The 26,518-nt window shown below is 38.1% G+C and overlaps 1 protein-coding gene across 9 annotated transcripts in view; it reads left to right on the top strand.

Annotated features, from left to right (window-relative positions):
• The first annotated feature begins 3,064 nt into the window (after positions 1 to 3,064).
• The window catches only part of LOC137259221 (pyruvate kinase PKM-like), a 56,550-nt gene continuing 33,096 nt past the window's right edge, over positions 3,065 to 26,518 (top strand). The window contains exons 1-2 of one of the 9 annotated variants that reach the window (XM_067796837.1): positions 3,065 to 3,157; positions 8,568 to 8,645. In XM_067796837.1, coding sequence (XP_067652938.1) covers positions 8,568 to 8,645 — 78 coding nt within the window. In that variant the 5' untranslated portion in view covers positions 3,065 to 3,157. Of the gene's footprint in view, positions 3,158 to 3,271; positions 3,383 to 3,918; positions 4,106 to 8,567; positions 8,646 to 26,518 lie in introns of those variants that run through there. The other 8 variants (XM_067796835.1, XM_067796840.1, XM_067796841.1 and 5 more) reach the window with 8 other exon arrangements.

Consider the following 26,518-nt stretch of genomic DNA (forward strand, 5'->3'; position numbering starts at 1 on the left):
AAATGGCCCATGGCCCATGGCCCCTGCCTTCACCAATCCCTGCACTCGCCTACACAGTCACTCACAAATCAATCCACTCACTCACCAACTAGCTCTTCCACCCATCTACACAGTCACTCGCTCACCAAGTAGTTCTTCCACCCATCTACACAGTCACTCGCTCACCAAGTAGTTCTTCCACCCACCTACACAGTCACTCGCTCACCAAGTAGTTCTTCCACCCACCTACACAGTCACTCGCTCACCAAGTAGTTCTTCCACCCATCTACACAGTCACTCGCTCACCAAGTAGTTCTTCCACCCATCTACACAGTCACTCGCTCACAAAGTAGTTCTTCCACCCACCTACACAGTCACTCGCTCACCAAATAGTTCTTCCACCCATCTACAGTCACTCGCTCACCAAGTAGTTCTTCCACCCATCTACACAGTCACTCGCTCACCAACTAGCTCTTCCATCCATCTGCCCAATCACTCGCTTACCAAGTAGTTCTTCCACCCATCTACACAGTCACTCGCTCATCAACTAGCTCTTCCATCCATCTGCACAATCACTCGCTCACCAAGTAGTTCTTCCACCCATCTACACAGTCACTCGCTCACCAAGTAGTTCTTCCACCCATCTACACAGTTACTCGCTCACCAAGTAGTTCTTCCACCCATCTACACAGTCACTCGCTCACCAAGTAGTTCTTCCACCCATCTACACAGTCACTCGCTCACCAAGTAGCTCTTCCATCCATCTGCACAATCACTCGCTTACCAAGTAGTTCTTCCACCCATCTACACAGTCACTCGCTCACCAAGTAGTTCTTCCACCCATCTACACAGTCACTCGCTCACCAAGTAGTCCTTCCACCCATCTACACAGTCACTCGCTCACCAACTAGCTCTTCCATCCATCTGCACAATCACTCGCTTACCAAGTAGTTCTTCCACCCATCTACACAGTCACTCGCTCACCAAGTAGTTCTTCCACCCATCTACACAGTCACTCGCTCACCAAGTAGTTCTTCCATCCGTCTGCACAATCACTCGCTCACCAAGTAGTTCTTCCACCCATCTACACAGTCACTCGCTCACCAAGTAGTTCTTCCACCCATCTACACAGTTACTCGCTCACCAAGTAGTTCTTCCACCCATCTACACAGTTACTCGCTCACCAAGTAGTTCTTCCATCCATCTACACAATCACTCGCTTACCAAGTAGTTCTTCCACCCATCTACACAATCACTCACTCACCAACTAGCTCTTCCATCCATCTACACAATCACTCACCAACTAGCTCTTCCATCCATCTACACAATCACTCACCCGCTCACCAACTAGCTCCTCCACTCACGTGACCTACACAATCACTCACCCATCCACTCACTCGCCTACTCACTAAATGGATGCTCATGTTGTTGATCACAGGATTGTCTGGTCCAGACTCGATTATGTACAGACTACCGCCATATATGTGGAATATCGCTGAGTGCGGCTTTAAACAAACAAACGAACTGACTCACCAACAAATAGGTCGGCCCTCAACACACCAGTCACTTAACCGTTCTACTCATATCTATGATTGTGGGTGTGACCACTGTGACCTGCATCTATGTGAAATCTTGCCCCTAATAGGTGACAGAATCCGATAGAACTGAAATAGTGTTCACTCATTCCTATCTACCAACCCACAAGAAGCCGTGATCGGTGCTTTCTTTCAATGTAGACAGAAAGAATTACACCGATGCGACATGCTATCACATAACGTCACGTGACCTTGTAAAGCCTCTGCATACCAACCCTTGTGGATGTTGAAATATATATTTACGTTGACAATGAAACGCGAAACGGGGCGAAACCTTTGAAAGGTACGTTGTCTATATAGTTTATGATGATATATAAAATGGATTTGTTCACCTGATTTATGTCAGTGTCTGAAAGGACATCCTTGTATTTTTGTATGAAACTGCAAATATTTCATTACACCGCTGGAGCTCAGACAGTAAGCTGTGAATACAATGTAATATCAGTATTATACATTTTATGTTTGTCATGAAATACATAAATCAGCGATTGATCGCGTTGTAACGGAGAGAGTGGTGTGTGGGAGAGGGAGAGAGATACCGTGTTTGCGTCTTTATGTCTAAATATCAGTATATCCCGTGTATCACCTGTAGTACTGATGATTATGATAGAATCACCTTATCATAACACTAGGTATAACTATGTATAACTGTGGCCATGCTTGCAGCTACTCTGAGCATCTGCAGTTCGTTTGTTCTTAATAGTGATTGTAAACGACATGCAGCGATTGTGCACAGACAAAGTTAAGACTGAAGAGGAATGTTGGCAATAAATATATGTCAACAACATACTTTATATGTAATACTCTTTAATTACCGTTCTGAAACCAGATCATAGTTACAAAACGTGAACTTCAATTAATTCAACTCGATTTAAAGTTGGATTACAAATTAACAAAGGATTATCACATTTATAGTCTATGTTATCGTAAGCCAAGACAAATAATGTTTAAGGAGATTATTGAAACAGACGGAATTCGTCATAAAACATTGAGATAAGAGATAAGCTCATGAAGATTATAAACGCATCAGTTTACTAAAATATCATAATACCGAGTTGAAATACGTTCAAGTGGAATCGTGATTGTCCCTGCAGCACAAAATATTACGTTATGAAATCAACAAATAGTCATTATATGGTATTAATTAACATTCTCCTCACACGGGAGTGCACGCAAGACACGCATGCACACTTTACCTATTCAAAGGTTTACCTGTTAATCTTCAGCCCCACCAGCCTAATTAACTAAAAAATTGTATTATATGAATGTTAAGTCCCGGTATATATGTCTATTCGATATTGGTGTGGTGCGTGAGACCAATTTTCTACCTTAACAGCTCGGTATTTAAGGCACTTTAAACAAATGCGCGTGCGACCATGCTCCATGCTGAAAACGATTCTGTAATTTGATTGAGCGTGTGAAAAAAAGGCGTGTATTACGTATTCTAGTTCAGGGCGGGAATAAATTTGCCTGCCATATTTGGCACTGACGACTAAGCCCCGAACAATGCATAGTTAGCAGACACTCGGTTGTCTGCTGTCGGCTGTCATTCGAAGACGGACTAACCCTGACTGCTTGAAAAGGTGACAATCAATGTTTTTCAAAACTGAACTGCTATTTGTGCATTTGTTAAGATTTATATCGTCAGTGTCTGCTGTTTGTTAAATAAGTTGGCATGTTTCCCACAAATTAACCAAAAAATTGAGTCTGGATATACACCGCTTTGCATGATTCCATCCGCATTGGTCGGCGTATGAAGAAATTCTCGTCGCTATTCATGAGTGTTTGTACATGATATTATAAGCAAGGTATTGTGTGAATTTGTTGCCATGAACATAGTCATTCTGAGTACCATGCATGTGCAAATTACAGTTATAGTGTTCTATTGATTCGTCGCATAATCAGCAGAACACATTTTCCTCCATTCGACCTTGCAGATGATACTCGCTTGAAGTTTTTCAAAGCATGTATTCGTCGTTAGGGCGCATGAAAGCCTCAATGGGAGGATAACGCCTTTCGAATAGTATCTGTCTGTATTTACAATGACCTATTTAATTCATAAATACCACCAAAGATAAAATGTTTTGACAGATGAAGTGAGCGCCGCAAGGCGTGCCGACATTTGACGATGTCTCAAATGCTATTTACCTACAGCGATCAAGCTTTGGGTAAAGTAATATTTCTGTTTTAGCAGCAAAAGCCAGCCTTATATTATACCAAATATTTCTATCTTGCCGTCAACGTTTAGTGATCATAAATAAATTACCAGATTTATACAATATTATCTCCCTGCCTGGTCTCAATGTCGTCTTGATGTCAAGGTCGAATTTGTTTGTAGGAAAATATTTTCTCAAGGTCGTTTCCGTGCTCGTGGTGACTTTGTGACTGAAACGGCATACGACATCATTGGCAATAGATACGTTTTACCTGTGTTCATCAGCTGATTACTTTAAATACATTTTTTAGAACCGAGAACTTCAAATTGATTGATCTCTTGACAGGACCAAATGGCATCAAAAGGAAATAGCCAGGTAGTTATGAATAAGCTATCTTGTCAACACTCGGAAACACTCATGTCACCTACAATAACGTTGAGGTCGACACGTTAGGTCAGTCGTGACAATATTTATTAACGTCTATTTGTCTTAGTTTTGTTTGACTTCCAACCCCTACATACTGTTAAATGTCAATGCAACACATGATAGCTGAAATGTCAGTGTGTATCAAATTATCATGAAACAACACTCAAAGGCCTAGTTTATGCAACTTTAACTATTATTTTCAAATTTTGTGTTGTCAGTGTTTCAAAATTAAATAGTGTGTAGCTGAAGATATGTATAATCAGTCATTACGTGTCAGAATAATAGATTATAAGTCACATGGCAGAGTAGTTATATGTATTGGATGATAAGTTAGGGTTTAGTGTAGGGATATATAGTTGTGTTTCATAACAATTAAGGATATATGCTTGTTATCTTGATAACATTGTCAAAATTGCAAATGACTAAAGACTAATGAAATAGTACAGACAAATCCCAGTAAGTGTAATGCTGGTGTATTGAATATTATGCATAACATAACTCCTGTTGGTCCAGACCATTCCCTGTTATGTTTGTCATCACTTGATGTCCAGTTACATGAATTTGTCTCTAAAATACACACCATGACTTGAGAAGGAAATTTGGTCCCATGAGGTTAAAAAAAACAGCAATATACATGAGCCTAAGTTAATTGGTGTAGGTAACTGATCCTGTACCTCTGATCCAATTAACAAACCTGTGCGACTCACAAATTTCTGCCTTTGACAAGTGAGTTCAAAAAGCAGAATAGTAACTTTACGGTCTGCTGCAGGAATGCAGCTGTTGACCATTACATATACAATCATCATCTTTTCTACCAGCATAGATATACCTATGTCTCGAATGCATCAATAAGTCACATTTCTTCTTTGCTCCCCAGCAATTTGACTCATTGGGATTTGACCATATTTTAAATGGAATGTTGTAAAAGTCTTGTTTGGTTCCACCCTTTTCAGTTGTACTCAACAGACACTGAGGTTTATGCTTTGATGTTAGGAAAGAATGCAAAAAGTGTGGTGAATGTTCCACTAGATATCAAACCCAACAACGTGAGCAAATCATAGAGCACATTTACAGTATAGTGGCTTTGTAAATTCGGGGTGAAATGATACATCAGTGCACCATGCTACAATGATGTTCTAAAGGATGTCTTTTTTTGAAGAAAGCAATATTTGCTATTATAGATTTGTACCCTCCCTTTAAACAACCCTCTAGCATTATTTTTTCCCCGTCAAAAAACTCAAATATTGAAAAACATTTTGTAGTTATTTCAAGTTTACTTCTAAATATAATCATTAGTACTAACATGTTTCTTCAGCTAGCTGTTCCTTTTGAACCTGCTGTAATATGTATACAGTCAAGGGGTTTCTTACAGTTTTTAGTAAATATATGTGTTACACTATGTATCTGTTGTGATCTGTATATTGTGTTAAATCTTGACTTTGTCAAATCATTGTAATTTCCACATGTGAACTGTCACACAGTTTGACTCTTGGCATTGTGAAAATATCCTACTGTGTTTTGCTTGGTGTCAGAAGCTTGATAGGCATTTAGCAATTTAGAAGTTGGATGGAAATGTAATAGCGTCTGGTACCTTTCTTATTTACAACATTTACAACACGTTTCTGGTCTACTTGTTGTTGCCCATTCATCCGATGATGTTTCATTCACTTATCAGGTGACGTTTCAGTTTTAAATCCATACCATTGGTTGCCATGTAGTTCTTGTCCTCTCAGCACATCTCGATAAGTTCCCATCGCCATGTAGTTGGAATATTACTGAGTGCAGCGTAAAACCAAACTCACTCACTCTTGTTAAATTCCTGTGACTTTACGTGTCCCTTTATAGTGAATGGCAGGCATGGTATTGTCTGCCAGGGTAAATATGGAATATTGCTTGAAACTGTGGAAAACCATGCTATGTCAGACTTTGCTGGATAGTTGAACATTCCTGATTAGTAGAATTTGGAAATTAATCTAGATAGAAGTGTGTCTTGTGTGTGTTATAGAACTTGTGTATACCAGCAAGTAGTCCTGCCTTATAGATAACAGCAAAAACTGCCAACAAAATAATGATCATTTGTTAAACACATTATTTTATTTGGGTGTCCAAAATTATTGAGACGAATCATGAGAGGTGGTCTGTTGATTTCATGTGACTGTACAAAATATTGTTTTGTTGCAATTATTAGATTTTGTGTTTGTGAGCAATTCTTTGGTCTGAGATGAAAGGGACTGTAAGCCAGTGTTACATTATAAAGTCAAGTTAATGTATTATCTGTTGTGCTAAAGCCTGTGGCACATATAGGTATTATTTGAGGCTCAGAAAAAAGAAGCACTTGCTAAGAAAAATTCTGAAATTCTGAAAACATGCCTCTAAGGTCCCAGTTCTCAATATTTTACAAACAGATTGTCGTATACGTACACATTCATTTCATTGTAAAATATCTCTGTCACGGAAAGGGGAAAGTGTTCTTTCCGTTCGGCAATATTCTTTCGTCCTCAGTTTAACAGAGGTAACACTAAGTGATTCACCCCTATATATTGTACTTATTTTGTGGGCTTTTTGTTATTTTTGTGAGACCTGTAGTAATCGTTGTGTTAGGTGTTTTAATAATTCTAGTATATACCAAGTTATAAATATTATTTGGGATGGGGGAATGAGAGGAACTCTTACCTAGAAAGGTTGTCTTGTCACTGCATGAAGTGGTTATTTGGGTCTCTTTCTTTTGGAATGCGATGCCCAGATGTCCACTGTGCTCAGTTCACTGTGGAATCCTTGTTCGCCTTGATTTTGGTTGTAGATTTGTCAGCACCATACTGGTGGTGGTTCTGTCAGTCAAGTAAACTTAGTCTCAGTGTTATTTGTTACACTCCTCTACTGAGTCTAACACACCTTAGTCGAGGTCGCGTCAGACAACCTTTGAGATTGACCAGTAAGAACACAGCTCTCCATATCGTGAATCTGGACATTCACACATGCCATTTGAACTTTCACCTCGAAAACGTTTGTATCTGAATGATTCCGAATGCTACTTTCCATCCAGTCACTTCCGGGTGATGCACATGGAGCAAGTATTGGCTAAAGGTAACCGTGTAATTAGAAAGCCCTAAGCGTATATACTGCAGGTATGTTTGTGTATTATGCAGATTTCCATTGTTTTGCTAGATCAATGTCAGTGACTGGGGAATCTGTAAGTCCCACCAAACCCAAAACTGTTTCCATTGTCTGATTGGTTAAGTCCTTTCGGCCATCTCGCATTTGATTTGACTGTCATAGATCGCTTGAAAGTTACGTAACACAACCTCCTACTATGGTTTGTTAGACTTGGTAGAGCTGTGTAATGAATAATTCGGAGGCCATGTTTACTTTGACTGTGGTTCTTTTTGCCAAACATCTGGAACCTGCATTACAAAGCCTTTCCTCAATGACAAAGCTGAAAATGCAGTGATGAAAGGGGAATGCTGTTTTGTGTGAGTCTGGTTTTATGCCACTGGCAATATTCCAGCAGTATCACAATGCTGCACACCACAAGTAGGCTTTGCAGTGAAAAAATAAGAACATGAGGCAACCTCAACATCCACATGCTCCAGGGAAAAGACATTTCTGTGAACCCATGAAGGTCCTTGCTGACTTGGTTGACTTGTCATAGGTTCCCAGTTGTGCAGATCGGCGCCCCTGCTGTTGATCACTGGATTGTCTGGTCCAAACTCGTTTATTTACAGACCTCCACCATATGGTTTGAATATTGCTGAGCTCAGCGTAAAACTAAACTCACTCACATCTCTCTTGGTTACTGTTCAGTGCAGCAGCATTGTAGCTAGACTAATGCTTAGTCTCTGAGATAAGTGATTTCTACTGGTGTATATACAATAAATATATAAAAGATGAGTCCTGATATTTCTTTTTGCCAAATCTTTATATCTGCACAAGATCTTTTGCAACGGCTCTTCAGGTGTGCAGTGAAAACCAAGTGTCATCATAGCCGATGCATAACAATAATGGCTGTGCTGTCATGTCATAATATTATACATAATAATATATAGATATTTTTTTTTAACAAATAAACCCATTCAAGTCAGAAAGGTGCCCCAGTGAGTCCAGAGAGTTCTAGACTTGCTTCATTTATCTTTGGCATTGCAGGGAGACTGAAGGAAAATTGATACGGTTCAGGAACTGCCAGACAGAATACCGTATACATTTTAACCCGATCTGTCTATTCGTTATTTTGTAAACTGAAATTGCTTACAGTTGTGCATTATTTTTACAATCATATGATATGATGGGATTCAAACCAGCAACCTTCCAATCAAATACATATCACTGCCAGACAAGGCGGGGCATCATTCTTGGGATGATGCCCTGCCCTGCTAGAGATTCAATATTTCTAGTGATTATGTGTTTATATTTGCAGATGGCACAACTTTTAGCTAAGCCAGGATCATCAGGTCAGCAACCCCGGTTACCTTCACGACCAGGCAAAGCTGGATCTGTAAGTATTAACTTCATCATCATGAACTTACCTTCCAGATACAGTTCATACCCAGTCTGCCTTCCAGGGTAATTATTTGTGTCATTTTGTGTACTTCACAAACCCATGAAGGTACGGGGTAGAATAGGCCTTCAGCAACCCATGCTTGCCATGAAAGGTGACTATATTTGTCGTAAGAGACGACTAACAGGATTGGGTGGTCAGGCTCGCAGACTTGGTTGACTCCTTATCGGTTCCCAATTGCGCAGATCGGTGCTCATGCTGCTGATCACTGGATTGTCTGGTTGACTGATGTATCTACCATATGGCTGGAATATTGGTGAGTGCGGCATAAAACTAAACTCACTCACATACAGAACAATCATTCTAAACCAGACTTGTATTAACGTCTGTTCCAGGTAGGTGTCCAGATTACACAGGAATTTGGTTTGATAGATGAATGAGTCCCCTATCCATCCATCCATCCATCCACCCATCCACCTACACCAATGCTCGTTTGGATTTTAAACAAACTAAGTTACTAATTTAGGCCTAACTCAGTTGTGACTATTGATTTTTCATTAAGTTGAAAATGTTACATAATCAAATGTAAAATGATAACTCTAGCATCAACTCATACATATACACATCAGGAGCAGTGTAATTAGCAGGTGGAAACTAACAATCACCTGAAACAGTTACATAAGCAGATTCATATCAAGAAAGATATCATTCGCTCATCATTCGGCATGTCTACTGAAAATTATGTGCATCGTAAATCTCGCCAATTTTGACACATTACATAAGTATTATTCACTGCGTTTTGCATAATTTATAGCATGTCTCATTTCAAATGTCCAGTGTTACTGAGAGAATTGAATTTATCATTCAATTATTGTTGCTTGTTCTGAAACATTGATGAATCAAGAATTGCTCAGAATGTATTGAAAAACACGCACAGTAAACATCAAAGTGAATTTTCAGCCATATTGCAGATTGTTTATAAATCATGTCACACATATATAACAATTATGTTTTACCCATAAATTCAGTTGTATAATTCAACACCATCTGCCTCACACAAATCTCTGAATTCCTCACACAGTTCAAAATATAATGGCAAATGATCTTTGTCACTAATACCAAGTCTTTCAGTGAAATCTAATGAAACACATGGATCCGATGCTACACTTGGAAAAGACCACTTGTTTGAAATGTAAACAAATTTAAATCTCAGATTTCACGCATTGTACCCATTCGCCTACTTTCGTTGCATACCGCTGCTGATTAAACTAAAAGTGCTTTATGGTTCACCTTCTTTACTATACAAGGTCACAACATTTCGAGACAGATTCTGGTCTCTTCTTCAGGTGAAGTGAATGCCTTTGAAACAACGCTGCTCATTAGTTTTAGAACAATTATGTCATAATCAGTGGGCGGTAACTCAAGCCTGTTATGCTTGGTTTGTAAGAAAAATGAGTGTATGTTTTCAAATATTGACATTAACTAATTATAATATTTCACTTTGTTTCACATTAGAATATATTATTATAAGCAGACAGTATCTAAGGATGCCAGTCTGTCAGAGGGATCTTTATATCGTTTTTAGAAAGGACTTTAGATATTTTGGGTTTTGGAGACACTCTGCTTGTGCTTTGCCAGTTTGTATATAATACTTTTGTTAGATATGTTTTTATTTTTAGGTTATAAAACTACTTGATTAATGGCCTGGAAACCTGTTACATAGGTCAGTACAATAGAGCCTGTTACCCGCAAGTGAAAAAGACCTAAACACAATTACACGTTACATGACGCTCTGTCCTTGACCGAAGCGTGCACAATCCAGAGGTGACCTTGGCAAGCACAACAGACTGTAGGAGGGATGTTCCCACAAAGTGCTCAAGTGCAGTAGAGTACGTTTGAAGGGCATTCTCACCTGGATGTTCTTGTACAGTTGAGGGTGTTGAAGGGGTGTTTCCACATGGGTGTTCATGTACAGCTGAGACTGTTGGAGGGGTGTTCCCACCAGGTTGTTCATGTGAAGCTGAGAATGTTGGAGGGGTGTACCCACCTGGGTGTTCATGTATAGTTGAAAGTGTTAGAGGGGTTTCCCCCTCTTTTATGTTTTCAGTCGACCATTGTATAGCTGGAAAATTAATTCCAGTGCTCTTCCTGCTCTGATGTATAGTATTATCTTGTAGGAAACACATACAATCTTGTTCATTGGTTGAGAGATGACATATTGAGAGGGGATCATGGCCATCATGCAACTTTAGAGTATATCTAAAAGTGGGCAGATATTTCCAAAATAAGAATTTGAGGGTCAAACGATTTACATAGATCATCAATTTTCTGCTAAAAATTTGTTTTTCTTTCAGCTATGAGCCTGGTAGTCCGAATTCTAAAGAGTTATTGTGTGTATTTTCGAATCAGTTTGAAGTAAAAATATTAGTTAAGTTACATTAATTACCTATAGCATTGAATTTTGTGGTTTCGATTAGTGATGTTATTGCATCAGAAGAGGTGCAGTGGTTCCTTTATGCATATTTTCACTTTACACTGTATCATGTATACAGGCTTTCCACATTGAGGGGAACACAGAATAAAAGTCATTTTCATTTAGATTCAGGTGAATTAGAAAGATATCGTCGTTTAATTCTGGATGCTGCATTAGTCCAGCTGTACGGCAGTTATTGGAAAGAAATGAGATGATACATGATGCAATATGTTGGGATTATCCACAGTAGCACTGTGCAACATTGTATATACTTGTGACATTTATTTTGATAGAAAATAACTTGAACATAGCATGGAAATGAGCTGACGAAAGTTGGTAAGACACAGTTTCCATTAAGCCAAAACTCCGCACCCTGTTGTAATGTCACCTGAGCCACTTATGCCTGATATCCATGCATGCATCATGCAGGATGATTTGATCGTATCAGGGCTTAGTCATATTTCCAGGACACATTTGAAAAATTCTTTAAGGATGTGTTTTTTAAGGATTGCATGCATGACAGGAAACAGCAAAATTTACAGCATCACAGCATTCCAATAGTTACAGAAGCAAGAAACATACCAGACGAAGAAGCCAACAATATAAGGCTGCCAACAAACCAGTCATAATGTCAATACAAAGGTTCGGGTTTCGTCAGTATGAGAAATACTTTTGTCACCAAGTTGATTTTATAATTGATATCCTTCCAATCAATTTGGTTATGTGAGTGATTGTTAATTGGCTCCGGGACTACTCAGTTTATGAAATGAAGCAACAAAATAAGCCTCAAACACCATGTTTCTCAAGACATTTTGAGAATCAAAACCTAAACAGACGATTGAATTTCCTGATTTATTAATTGTAATGTAAACAAAAGACACACTCATGGACCACAGCAGGAAGTCCTGGTCAGACTTGTTGACTGCATGAATAAGGAGCATCGTTTAAGTCCAGTAACAATGAAGATGAACAAGATATTCTTTGCACACTTCAATTCTGGAAGATAAGTCAAAGCATTTTTATTAATTCCCTAAAGTAGTTACAAGAAGGTGGATGTCTGTTAGTTGAATCACCATACTTTCAGGACAGGGTGTAGCCTAATGGTTGATTGATGACTACTTGTTGATTTTTCCACATTAGGTACAATGTGTGAAGCCTTTTCTGATGTTCTCTGGGATGATTTTGCAGCATTAGACCTCATTAACTCACACCTTCACCCACTCATTGGCCTCTTCACTCACTCGCCTCCTCACTCATCCACCCTGTCACTCTATACATGCATGCTATGGATGACCTTTTGGCTCTTTGCACAATATTGCTTCAGTAATATACCAGCTTGAAAATATCATTGAAATAATGAAGTGTTTAGAGATGGCAACCCCTACAATTTTGTCGTCACCACGAATTTCAAACCTCGCCAATACAATTACACTTGAAATTCTATGAAATTTGAAGAAAATTCATTAAAATTTGAATGTGTTGATGAAAACGTGTATGTTCTTCAGTTAAATACATATTTGCCAAAACGAGACAAGAAGAAATGTAATGCTGATGATTTGGAAAGCTGTCGTTGGATATTTGTGAAATTAATGCTTCACTCTTGAGTAGTGTCATAAGCATTTAGTTGACAAATGGAGTTATGGTCAACCTACTATTCATAATCCTTGAGCACTACTGTTTGCAATACTTTCGTTTTAGCATCTGGGAGTATTGTAGACTAGTGTTTCCTCCAGAGCGTTTTAGAAGGGCGTTGCGCCTTGCCCTTTTCTTCTGGCACCTTGCCCTTTTCTTCTGACACCCTGCCCTTTTTTCTGGCGCCCTGCCCCTTTTTACTGCACCCTGCCCGGTACTTGCTAGTTGTGATTGAGCACAGGAACAGACTGTAAGTCAGCAACTGTTACAAGCATCTTATGATCAGCCTAAACACCGACAGCCATAATGACACTGACTTGGAAGCTTCCTGAGACAAAAAGCAAAGGAGACTGTAGGTTAATAATACAGGGGGCTCAATTATTATAGACTGGTCATTTTGTTTCGGTTTTTATTGTGGTTTGTGCCCTTTTCAAACTAGAGTGCCCTTTTCTGTAGAAACTTCACCCTGCCCTTTTTGTGGTCTGGAGGAAACACTATAGACAATCTCAAAGATCTTATCCCTATTGATACTATTACTAAGGGAGGTAACTCTAATCTGACATAATCATTCCTGAGCAAAGCACAAGCAGATATGACTGTCACGCAGTTATATGTTTTTTTTCATAACTAATATAGACTTTCATTATTATGGATATTTTGCTGTTTCAAAGTACACCTGTTATCATGACTGGAATATGTTGGATGACTACATTGTAGAATGTATCAGTCTAAGTAAACTTATCCTCAGTGCTTTTCGTTACACTCCACTACTGAGTCTAACAAAACCTTATGGGAGGCTCTGTGTCAGGTAACCTTTGAGATTGATCAATCAGAACACAGCTTACCAGATCACGAAAGTGCACATTTGCACATACCTTTTGAACTTTTTATCTGGAACAATTCTGAATGCCATGAAACGTAAGTTACTTCTGGGTACGTACACTGTGTACGTACAACCATGACAACGGTGAGTATACAGTCGCTGGAAATAGTGTTTTTTGCAATATTCAAGGATGTTATCTTGCGGTAATATTAGCCAATAGTAACCATGTCAACAGAAACCCAAAAGCGTATATACTGCAGGTGAAATACCACTGTGTTTTGTGCAGAGTTTTGTTTGTGGAGAGAGATCTGTGTCGGTGGCCTGAATATTTTGAAAGTCCCTCCGATCCTTAAATAGTAACCATTGTCTGATTGGTTAAATCTAATTAACCATCTCACATTTGATTGGATGGTGAGTGGTCGCTCAAAGGTTACCTGACGAGACCTTCTACTAGGTTTTGTTAGACTCAGTGGTGGAAGGTAACGAAATACACTGAGACTAAGTTTACTTAGACTGTAGAATGTATAGAGATTTATGAAAAAAATGTGTCTCCAGCAATGTAAAGCCTTTTAATGCTGATATCTGAGCATGTTATATTTCAGTGCTATGGCGCTACACAGATACACATCATTCACTGAAGGCTACACTACTATAAATCAGAATCCGTAGTTCAACAAGCCCTTTTGTCTACATTCTTGTGACTGAGAGACATACTATAAGGGAGAGAACACAAAAAGTATGTCTAGTTTTCTTTCTTTTTTTTTTCTTTTTTTTCTGAGAAGTGGTATTTGTGTACAAAAGATTTGCCTAGTACAGATGTTTCCATATTTTCCTGCTGAATTGGACTCAATTGTAGAGGCCTTAACAGACACAAATTCGATCGTTTTGGATCCAGTATATGATTGTTGTCTTTCCTACAAGGTTATTTTCAGTATCTATTAAAAGTATGGAAGTAAAATCAAAATGTCTCTTCTTTATAACAAATTATTATTTGAAACATTCTTGTTTGGAAATTCATCTCTGTGACTTGAAGCAAATATCAAAATCCGTTTCATATAGTGCATATCTTACCTGTATGATGCATTAAGTATTTCAGAAACCTTGTCGGCGTTTATTAATAATTGGGGTTGTAAAGGGGTAGAATGGGCCTTCAGCAGCGCATGTCTGCAATAAAAGGCGACTATGCTTGTTGAAAGAGGTGACTAACGGGATCGGATGGTCAGGTTTGCTGACTTGGTTGACGCGTCATTGGTTCCTAATTGCGCAGATCGATGCTCATGCTGTTGATCACTTGACTGACTGGTCCAGACCACCACCATGCAGCTGGAATATTGCTGAGTGCGGCTTAATACTCAGCTCACTCACTCACTATTGATATTTGTTATTGAACATTTGTGTCTGTGTGTGAAGACATTGTTTTACCAGAGAGGTCCTGATATAGGCTGAGGTGCAAACTAATACAATTACACTTTAACACCTGCAGTAATGACAGTTAAGTCTTCTCAGATTGTATGAATTTCTGAAATTCTGTGCATGTGATTATTTGACACTATCAAGACCCTAATATGGTCTTTCACACTATGCATTCGGTTTTAGATCAAATTTAGAGCTATTATAATTTCATTATATACCTCTGATTTTCCAACACAGCATGTTTATCTCTTAATTCTTTGGTGTAAACATCATTGATAACTCCCCTGTCTTTCAAAACACTCAATATCACTAATAATCAGTTTCTTTTATAAACTTGATGTAAAGCTACGACCTAATTATAAGCAGATACAAGATTAGTACAAATTGATCGATAAGCAGGAATTACTGAGAAGCCCTCCTTTTGGTAGCCAATCTGAAAAATATGTTTAAGCATAGGATAAACATTCATTACAACTGATAATTGATGAATTAACTTACTATGTTAAGTGATTTGCTGATATACCCTTATTTAAGCTAATAGGCATAGTTTTACTGTTTTTATGTGTGATGCTATATTAGCTAACTGAAAATAATAAACATTACTGTTGGAGCTGCAAAGGGTTGGCACCTCTGAAATGCCATAGTGCTTGTTAACTAATCCATTTTATACATAATTTAATGTTGTATTAACCCCAACCCCAACCAGACCCAGCCTTAGCACCTGTTCTTTGTCGTTTTTTCAAGACCGCCAGTTATTGCACCTTTACTTTTTATGAAAATAGAATGATTGGTTCAGAGTGATACATTTCAATAATATTTAAATACCTGTCATAAAACAAGGGCATGAAATATCTATCTGGCAAGGTTGGTTGTATGGGATTTTGATAAGTAGCCATGCCTTAAGGGGTGAGTTTGTAGAATGTTGACATGATATGTGATGATGTGCCTTGTATCAGGCTGGATGGGAGAGGCGTGAGGTGGCACGTGCCCACTATATCACTGATATGATCAGTGAGGTTACAACACAGGACATGACATGGTACAGTCAGGAAGGTGTGGAGTGTTGGGTTGATAAGGCTACTTATGGGGATACTGCAGTACTCGCACGCTTGCGGTCCATGGTTTATACACTTGCTTGGCATCTACTGGTCCTGTCACATACCTATGTGCTGATACGTGGGCAGGGGTGCAATGTAATCTGTCACATACACAGGCCCAGATAATGATTGCACACAGTGTTGAAACTTAAACATGATAGTCAAGGCTCCACTGTCCTGGTTAAATACCAGATTACTTCTAACTTCTATTGGAATGTCAGTCGTAGGTTGAAATAGGTTCTGGGTAGAGTACATAATAAGTTGTTCACATCAAGGGTTCATCAATCCATGGACCAGTGAACAACATATTTCACCATCTTAAACATATTTTAACATCTTACTGAACACCTTAATGTTAATTTTGAACTAAGTGCAGCACAGGTATTGGATAGTAGCCTTCAGCCAACCTGTGTGAATCAAACGATTTCAAATTTTGTCTCTTGTTTTTCCCGCAGGTATTGTCTTAGTAAAATCGCTGCGGAGTAGTTTCCCTTTTTAATATTCACAGGGACCACATTTGAACATTTTCCTTTTTAATATTCACAGGGACTACATTTGAATGTTTTGTCAAAAGTTATTTTTTGAAATGCGAGGCTGATCTTTTCGAAAAGCCATCACTAGATTTTGTAAACACAAAAAAAACAAATTTAGAGTTATCTTCCTTCCATTGATTTGCACTTGTTAGACATCGGTAATTTCTGTTCATCCTGCGTGATTCAGTGTCATTCGATGTAAAGAAATACTACGACGAAGTACGGAATGAGTTGCATCTGGCAGGGGGTACATTGAAGTGTACTTCGCTGGGAAGTAGTGTTCTTTGAAAATAATAGAAGAGTGCTATGTTTGAGGTAACATAATATGATAACACTTCAATCTTAATTTTCAATAGTTTGAGGCACAAGTAGAATACACATTTTGTAGCCATCGCTAGATTCTTCAGACAACAGGAAAAACAGTTTTTGAGTTATCTCCCCTCCATTCTCAATCCATTGGTAATTTCCATACATCATACGTGATTCAGTGTTTTGCCAGATAGAGAAGTAGTAGCATGAAGTACAGAATGAGGAATATACTGTCCCGTAAATTCCACTCTGGGCCCCATATATGCCCATAAATCCTGATAAATATCAACAATTGCTTGTCACGTAACCCTTTTAGTGAAAAGGACCTGTGAATGACCGGGGTAGAATAGGCCTTCAGCAACCCATGCTTGCCATAAAAGGTGACTCTTCTTGTAGTAAGAGGTGACTAACGGGATTCGTTTGTCAGACTCACTGGCTTGGTTGCCAGTTGCACCGATTGATGCTGATGCTGTTGATCATTTGATTGTGTGGTCCAGACTCAATTATATACAGACCGCTGCCATTAAGCTTGAATATTGCTGACTGTGGCATAAAAGTAAACTCACACGCTCACTTCGGTGCAAAAGTGTTTCTGGGACACTTTCCCTCACTGACAGGCCTTTGCAATGCAGATTATTTATCACTTCTCAGTAAACTAGATCCTGAGGCCCCTTTTACAAAGGTGTCATAAGTCTAGGATTTTGTAATTTTTCATGTATCATTTGTACCTCCTATACTGTAACATTGGGAGTACGAATGCTGTGAGAAATGTTATCGGAGGCTTACGAGAGCTTTGTGAAACGACACCCAGCTCTACAGCATTTAAGGTTTCTTGTTTTGAAAGCACCATGGAGGGATAATTTAGTGGTAAATGGCTGGGCTCAGAGGCACATTGCTTGAAAATACTTCATAAACCAAAAAGACAGGCAGACAGGTGAAGGTAGGTCTCGTCCAGACGACCGTACAGTTTATATATTTTTTCAGTATCTGATGACTGCCTGATCGCAGGTAGAGGTTATATGATAGATATTGATGGGTACAATCTGGTCACTCAAAATAGAGTTGAATATCCACACATCAGTGAGTTCCTGTAAGATTGCAATGCCCAACTATACCTGACAGTCAGGCATGACATCACTGACACTTTGTGAACATTAGGACACTTCTGCTTTGAACTATCTTCTGTGTAAAGGATCATGGTTATTTTTTCCTGAAGTTGACAGCAATATTTCTCAAACACGGACACAAACGCTGTGTGGAGATTGTGTCGTAATGCAGTACAACACAGTAAGCATGATTCTGAAGTATTTGCTAAGATAATTGAAAGAATCATGTGTCATTGTTCAGACGTAGAAAATATTATATGAGTGCCCATATCAGACTATATTTAGGCACAAGTGGCATAAACATAGCATTTTATTGTCACGAATATTATACTCTGGACCCTTGAACATTTAAGTATGTTAAGGATGGGCTGAGGAGGTTCATAGGGCTACAAATTTTTCAAGAATATGTATGCAGTTTAGTACCAAAAGTTAATAAATTGAGGAAAATAAACCCTATTATACTTGCAAACAAAACCCGCTGTCGCCACTTGTAGAACGCTACGTCACAGAATTGTTCATGACGTTGCATCACCATGACAAAGTGATATTTTGCCCTAGGGTAATGTATGAAAAATATTAACCCGAGTATGTTCACCCTTGTAGGTAATGAATGTGAATTTTCTAACAAGAGATACCTTTTTGGCTGTAGATTTTGCACAATGATCTGACAGTACTATGATGTCATGACCTTGATGGCATCACAATGGTATGACATCATTGCACTACAAATCTAATGCTAGTGCTGTGTTCAGTGATGTACATTTTTCATTAAAACCTAATGAAGAATGCTTTTGGATGATAAATGGAATCTCACCCTTTTGTTTACTGATATCAATTATATCAACACTGGTTGATAAAGATAAAAATATCCTCGGCAAGCCTCGTATATTTGTTACGTTATCAACTTGTGTTGATGTATTTGATATCAAATGTTTTTGTTCTTCAGCTGTTCTGTTATTTATTGAAACATTCCGTTGCCGACATAGGGAAGAGTTGAAGTCTGCTGTCAGTCAAGTATTATCCACATCAAACTTTACCATGATATAGTAGTGCCAAGCTACTGAAATGTTTTGATATACTTAATTTCAAAGTGAAATATGTATATGCCTTTCAGTTGCATACATTTTATCAGTTTGCCATGCACAGTTATGTCAGCCAGAGCGTCAGCCTGTAAGCATCAATATTGCAAAGTTTCTATTGGTATTTTTTTGAGCATGATAAATAATGCATTAATTGCTCATTTGTAATTGTAATTGGGAAGGAATGTTCATATGCATTACAATAGATTCAGAATAGTCTCTTTTCCTTCATGATATATTTAGTTCTAGTTATGTAGTTCTAGTTATTAAAGATCTTTTTGCAAAGCCTGACTCATCGAAAGTGGGCTTCTAAGGGGTGAAACAGTGCACTCTCACCAAAGTACAGTGCATTTAGGAAATAGTGTACTCACCATTACCCCATTGTGTTTTATAATAAACTATATTTTGGGCCTGAACTATCATAACATCAAAGCACTCACACTACTGTCATCGTAAAGCAAACTTTACATCTTTTCTAAGATCCTAAATGACATTTACAGGTACCATCCTGAATTTTATTATTTTTAATAATTATTGTTCAGATCGTATACTATTAATCCATGAACAGGGCTAACTGACGGCTATTCCATTCATAGAAGCCACCCTTACGGTAAAATCATCTTTAAATGGTTAACTTCATTAGCTATATTTTCGTTAATTGATTTGATGCTGGATTTTATTTTCTTGTCAGTTTGTCCTTTTGCCTCTAGTAATATTGAACACAAACACTGCTGTTTTTTAAAACATTTTACTTTCAAGCACTTATGTTCTATGATCATGCAGTTAACTCTACACTATCCATATATGGATAATTATGTGACATAACGTAACATAATTATGGGTAATGTTTTGGTAGGAAGCATGGTGATGCACTCAAAACAGACTCAACTAGATCTAGTACTTGCTGCTGTCATACAGATTGAAGTAAAAAAGTACCCCCACTAATATTTGCAGGAGCTGTATACCATGAAAAGGGGTACTTGCGGAAGTGTATGACACAGCATCAGGCAGAAATGTTTTACTCGAACCGACGTTGCAAATACTCCAGGGCTCCGTGACCTGATATGAAACGTCATCTGTTGACAAAAATGGCAGAAGAGATTGCACTGCTGTTGCCCTGCAATATGTTACTGTATGCCCTTCGTTAAGCTTCTGATGGCGAGGTAATGAGGCTTTTAATTGATTGCTCATTTTTTGTTGAAAGAAACATAATTGCCAAGCGATAGGTGATAGGGATACACCATGTTTGTTTACAGAATGGACAGATCAAATGTTACCATGGACACGCATGACTATGGGCAATGGGAAACAGTGAGATTATGTAATGCGATTGTCACATCATCAAAAAAAACTATACTTTTATTTGTCTGATGATATAATTATTATTTTGTCGATAGTTCTCATCGCTAGGCATGTTAAAAATTGCGGTACAAGGCCTTCGGTTTGGTCCGTTTAAGGTTGGTACATGAGATATGATCATAATACAGGAAATTGACAAGAGCCTAAATGAACCTTACATTGTTTTATGACATGAAAAACTTGATTGAACAAATTAATAATTTTAAATGAATTAACGCAGCACAGAAGAACTGGATAGCAATTGGTGTGATCCTTTGCACAGTCTTCATTAGTGTTCATAATAGCATGCATTCCTCAACTCATGTGAGATCACTCAGGTTGACAACAGTTTTGCCGAATGATCACATGTCAATAAATAACAGCCAATTTCAGGTCAAGTTGTCACATTCATAGCTGACCACTATGAAACATATTGAAGTGTCTCAAGTAGATCACAGAGATTGGGAAAGGCAGAGGCCAGGGGCCATTTTGCACATTTTAATGAAAAATGGCCCATTAGAATGGACCATTAGAATTTTGAAGTTTACCATTGACACAAGGCAGTGGCCCATTCCGAATTCAGAAGATGACTAATAATCCTGAAAAAGGCCCATTGTCATAGTTCTCTTTCCCAATCCCTGAGATCGCATTGTTAGTTTAGTGTGAATGAATTGTTCCCGCTGATGATTTTTTTTTTTTAATTGATTGGACTAAAAAAGGAGCTGCAAAATTAAACACTGATTATTCAGTTTATTGAAGTTTAATTACATTTGGGTAAAACTTAGAAATAATTCGATCTAAATTCAATGAGCTTATCTGTTGAACATTAATTCAACAAGAAGTATGAAATGGCAGACATATATATAAATTTGGAGTAGGTGCAATATTAATTTCGAGATTTTACGATAAATTTACTGAGAACATTGAGAGGTAAGCTTTGCCATGTTACGTGACAAAATGTACCGTGTATAAGCCAAATTTTGAGAACTGAAAAAGGCAGTCTGAAGTAGGGGTTTGGCCTATCTATAAGACGTAATTTCACAAAAGTATTTCTCAGGTGGTCAGTGTCCGATCAGAACGATCTTACAGGTTAGCGGTACACCTGCCTGGAACAGCACTAGGAGTTTACATCAATTATAGACAGAAGAATCTCTACAAACTATTTGTTAAGAGTGAATAAAATCAATAAAATACATATTGTTAGTTTTGCACCTACCTATTTACACACACTACATCCATTATAAAAGTTATAATCCTGTACGGTCCCCATTAGCAAAATGACGTGCCAGTGTGATCAGCTGTTTCCTGTGATATCACATATGAAGAAGAGGGTGACTGTTGCTTGTTTTGTAATGACACACAAGGGATACACAAGTATAAGTACATATTAAAATATATAGTTTTCATTATTAAAATATTTTGCTCTTAGTCATTATTACTGATACCTATTTAAACACAATAAATCCACAAGATAATACTCATGTGATAATATTTCTATATGCACCGATTCCACAAAATGGCCGCCCCTTGTTGATACCTTCAGAGAGTCATAGTTGTGCTTATAGAAGAAAAGCAAACTAGAATAATGCTCAGTATCATCTTTATTAGTAAGTATTGTAAGTATTCTCACCAAATATACCGGTTACGCACAATGCGAATGTAGAATAACTTTTATTATTCCCAAACTTACCTTTTACTGGTATATCCAACTGCCATATGTCCTATGGTGTGACTTGGCCGTGACCCATCTCAGTAGCTCATCTTATGTACGAGAGATAGCATTTTGACATTGATTTTCAGGGTTCAGTTTAGGGGTCGGCCTTTCTACAGGCTTGGCTTACCTACGGTAATATACGGTATCTTGCGATACAATATGCTCTCAGTAAATACAGTGTTCATCATCTACTTGATAGTTATTCGTAAAGCATGTGGTTGTAAGAAAATTAGGAAATTAGTCTTTTTGTGTATCAGATCAGTTTTTTGCATTCATTCTAATGTCTAATGTATTCTACCAGTTGTAATTGGATAAACCCATGAATGGGAATTTTATGCCTGTGATATGTAGCAACTTGTCTTTAATGCAGATGATATGTTTACATAATGTGCACAGTTACAGAAGGTATAGCACAACTGGACAAATATGACTTGCAGATTTAAGTAGACGACATTCAAGGCAATTCCAAACTTACATCTGGGAAAATGGTGGCCCATGTGCTCCCATAAATCCTGGTAAACTTTTAGTGCGAAAAGGACATGTAAATGTCCGGGGTAGAATAGGTCTTCTGCAACTGATGCTTACCACAAAAGGCGACTATGGTTGTCGTAAGAGGCGACTATGGGGATTGAGTGGTTATGCTTGTTGACACGTGTCATCAGTACCTAATTGTGCAGATGGATTGTCTGGTCCTGGGCCTCGATTTTCAAAGCTCTCTTAGCGCTAAGATAGTTGTATGTTAATGTATGGCACTTACGACTGTCTTAGCACTAAGAGAGCTTCGAAAATATAGGCCCAGACCTCCACAATATAGCTGGAATAGTCTATTGTAAAACTAAACTTGCTCACTCACTCGCTACTATTCGCAGTCTGCTTTCATATAGATGGACTACATCCTCAGTAATCTCCCAGGTATACATTCAGATGCATCCACTAGTACAGTGGATGCATCTACGGTCCAGCCAGATAATATTTTTGGGTATTTTCATTTCTACCATCAATTAATTGCTGTAAAAGACACAACAGTTGCAATCCATCGATAGTTTCATGCATCATTACAGCACTGCTTCAGGGTGTGTGAGACAGATTGGGTGAATCTGTAACATGGAGAACAAGAACCACAGATTGATCTATGATGCAGTTTTGCCTGCTGCTTACCAAGCGTGCCATACAGTACTTATTAGTGCTGCTCTATTTACCATCAGTACAATTATGTTTAATTCCATTTGGTGCAATATTAGAATGGCGAAATTGTCTTATAATACAACAAAGCTTTGATTTGCCAGTTCTGTTCACATTCAGATCAACCACCAGGTCATGACTGATTAAATGTCTTCGGGATTTTGACTGCTGTTGGAGGACATCTTTACTTAGCTGTACTTACAATCAAATAATGCATAGATGATTGAGTCATTATTTAGTTTCCTTGGATGAGAAGCCATGTGATAAATTAAATATAGTTTGTATGAGGTCGAGGCCTGTATTTAGGAACCTCAAAAAAGACATGTCAACATTCCACAGTATCTGTCTATTCAGGGTGTCTTGAGCTGCGCTTACAAAAGTAACAGGAAAGTCAAGGTCACAAAATTTATGTTCACCCATCCTACTGCATTTTCAGACTGTCTATTTAGATGCCTCGGGATCACATTTGTATCGCACCTCCTTTCTGAGGGCTTAGCTCTGTTGTGGTCAAGGTCAAGGTCAGTGTACTGTACAGTTGGCCGTTATTGGGTGATGGGTGATACAGCACGATGTCTTCATCATTTACTGAAGGCATTGTTGGTGATACATCTGTCAGTCTAACTCAACAGCTAATGGTCCAGTGTCTATGTCAAATAAACAGAAAATGGTTGGATTTTTTGTTAATCAAAAGAAATACGGGTTTGTAAAAGTCCACATCAGTTATCACCAAAAAAGACTAGCAGCGATTTCAGGTTACAACTTTTGACCTGTTGACTTAAACGTCACATGCAACTAAAAAAAACAAACACCATTTCCCTTTATTCATATGGCATATAATATACATTGCTGATTGTGAAAAAACAATTCAACAAAATCATAAGCATACAATTGCGAATCAATAGTGCAACATTTCGTACTTGGGTTTACTTCTCTCGAAAGAAAGCAACCGGGAGACCGGACCTAGTCAGAGTGGGTGGGTGTGCACTCAAGTGTAGCAAAGACTTTTCATGGCTTGTCCATCTGCCGACATAAAGAGTGTTCATTGTGTGTATAGAGATAGAGATGATCTATTTGATTGGCATTTTAGATGATGATGAGTAATAAAAAAGTATCATGATTAAAACTTCTTGAATAATTCCAGAGGCAAATGAAATGTGAAACAGGGATACAATACCAGTCATGGTTTGCTAACCCTCCACTGCCCATCTATAAGTAACGACAAATCAAATAGCCTCTTTCTGTACACAAATTGAAAATGGTGAGCAAGCCTCAAGCTTCCACATGTTCAAAGTAAAATATTTTGTTTTTAGCACCTTACAAACAGAACAAATATCAACTTCATGTTAGGACTGCTAGTGGAATTAAAAGGCAAGTATTGTGTTTCACAATCAGAATCATTTGTCAGTGATATTTGAAATGAACTTGTAGCATTAACTGTTTGCAGCGTGGAAGTGAAACAACACAATGGGAACAAGGTTTTGAAAAAAAACAAATTTTAAAATGAAGACATGACTGTTATATCATTTAATGGCCGTCATGGTATGTTGTATTACAACCAAACAGATGCAGACTAAGGCGAATAGTATTTCTTCCAGCACACATGGGTAATGAGCAGCTGATTGAGGGAGTTAAAGTTCATCATCACAGCAGCAGTACTTCTGCCATGTTGTGACTTAAACTGATTACAAACTTAAGATAAATGGGCAAATTCTAAACTCCTGTCGACGAATGACATTATAAAAGCGACTATTGTATCACATGACTTGTTTGAGTGGCTTGTTCAGAAGTTGGAAGTCAAATAGAATAAGTGTATGACAACTTCTTTAATACTAGAACACAACGTTTTGATACAGGTTCTTGTATCGTTTTCAAGTGTGTGACAACTTCTTTAGTACTAGAACACGACGTTTTGATACAGATTCTTGTATCGTTTACAAGAACCTATATCGACACGTGTTCTATTATTAAAGAAGTTGCCATCCATATACACTTATTCCATTAGTATATCACAGTAATAACAAATAAAAATAGCATACATTTCTAAAATATAATTTCAAATTAGAACAATACAATATGAAGAAGCTGAGGATCACCAACGATTGAAGGTAGATCACCATACTTGGAACCATGGGGACTTACAGTACTATGGCTACCTGCAAGGAACCTAGTTGGATTTGTACCATCTCTTCAGCCATTTGTGATTGTGCTACTATTAAAAGGTGTATAGACCAAAATTTTTGGACTACACTTGGGTAAAGCTGTACTGTCTATAATTTGATATTGTTGGATGCATTTTGATATGTTGACCTACTGCATGGCAGGAAACTGTCATTCGTCAAATTACAAAGCAGAAACTGACAATGTGAGCTTGCACTGGTTTCCAGCTGATCCAGTCATCCGTGAAAAATGGATGAAGTTTGATTGCAACCCACAGACAATATAGCGTGTCATGTGTAGAAGTACCACTGCTGCCTGTCTGTGTAATTACATATTGTCACAGAGACAGGACTCTGGTGCATAAGTCATAAATCAATGTGTTTTGTTTATGGTGTACAAGCCTGGGAGGTGTTAAGTTCAAATTGTATGTGGTCAGTGATTGAAGTTGTGTGTTGTATGTTGTCATTCACCAAGCAGACAGACAGGCAGAAACATAGTTGTCAATAAACAGACATTAAGTTTTGTCTGTGACAGAATCTGCTAGTCACAATCAACATATTTTTCTATGTTTCCTAGGACATGTATTGAAAGATTTCCGTTTTCAAACTGAGCAGTTTTCAGCAATGAAAGTATTATTTCTAATTCAACACTTTCTTTAAATTTACAACTATGGGACCCAGTTTTAGATTTGGGTGAAATTTTGAGTGGGTCCAAATTGATGAAAATAATGTTTCTGGACCCCCTCCTATGTTAAATAGATGGGCAGATGTAGAATAGAGTGGGTCCTCACTGAATTTGATGAGTCAAAACACTCCAAAACCGTCTCTTGAGCCAACACTGGGGACCAGTTGGTTTTTTTATTAATTTTGACCCAAGATGCTTGTAATCACAAGAAACATCTGATGGTCTCAAACTTCAACCACAGCAATAACCCTCGTGCGCATCACTAGCTGTGTTTTCACAAGTGTCCTTCTCCATTAAAACCTGATCACTGCGCATGCACTGTGGGCGCAG

Source organism: Haliotis asinina, chromosome 13 (genome assembly GCF_037392515.1).
Source record: "Haliotis asinina isolate JCU_RB_2024 chromosome 13, JCU_Hal_asi_v2, whole genome shotgun sequence".
Taxonomy (NCBI): domain Eukaryota; kingdom Metazoa; phylum Mollusca; class Gastropoda; order Lepetellida; family Haliotidae; genus Haliotis; species Haliotis asinina.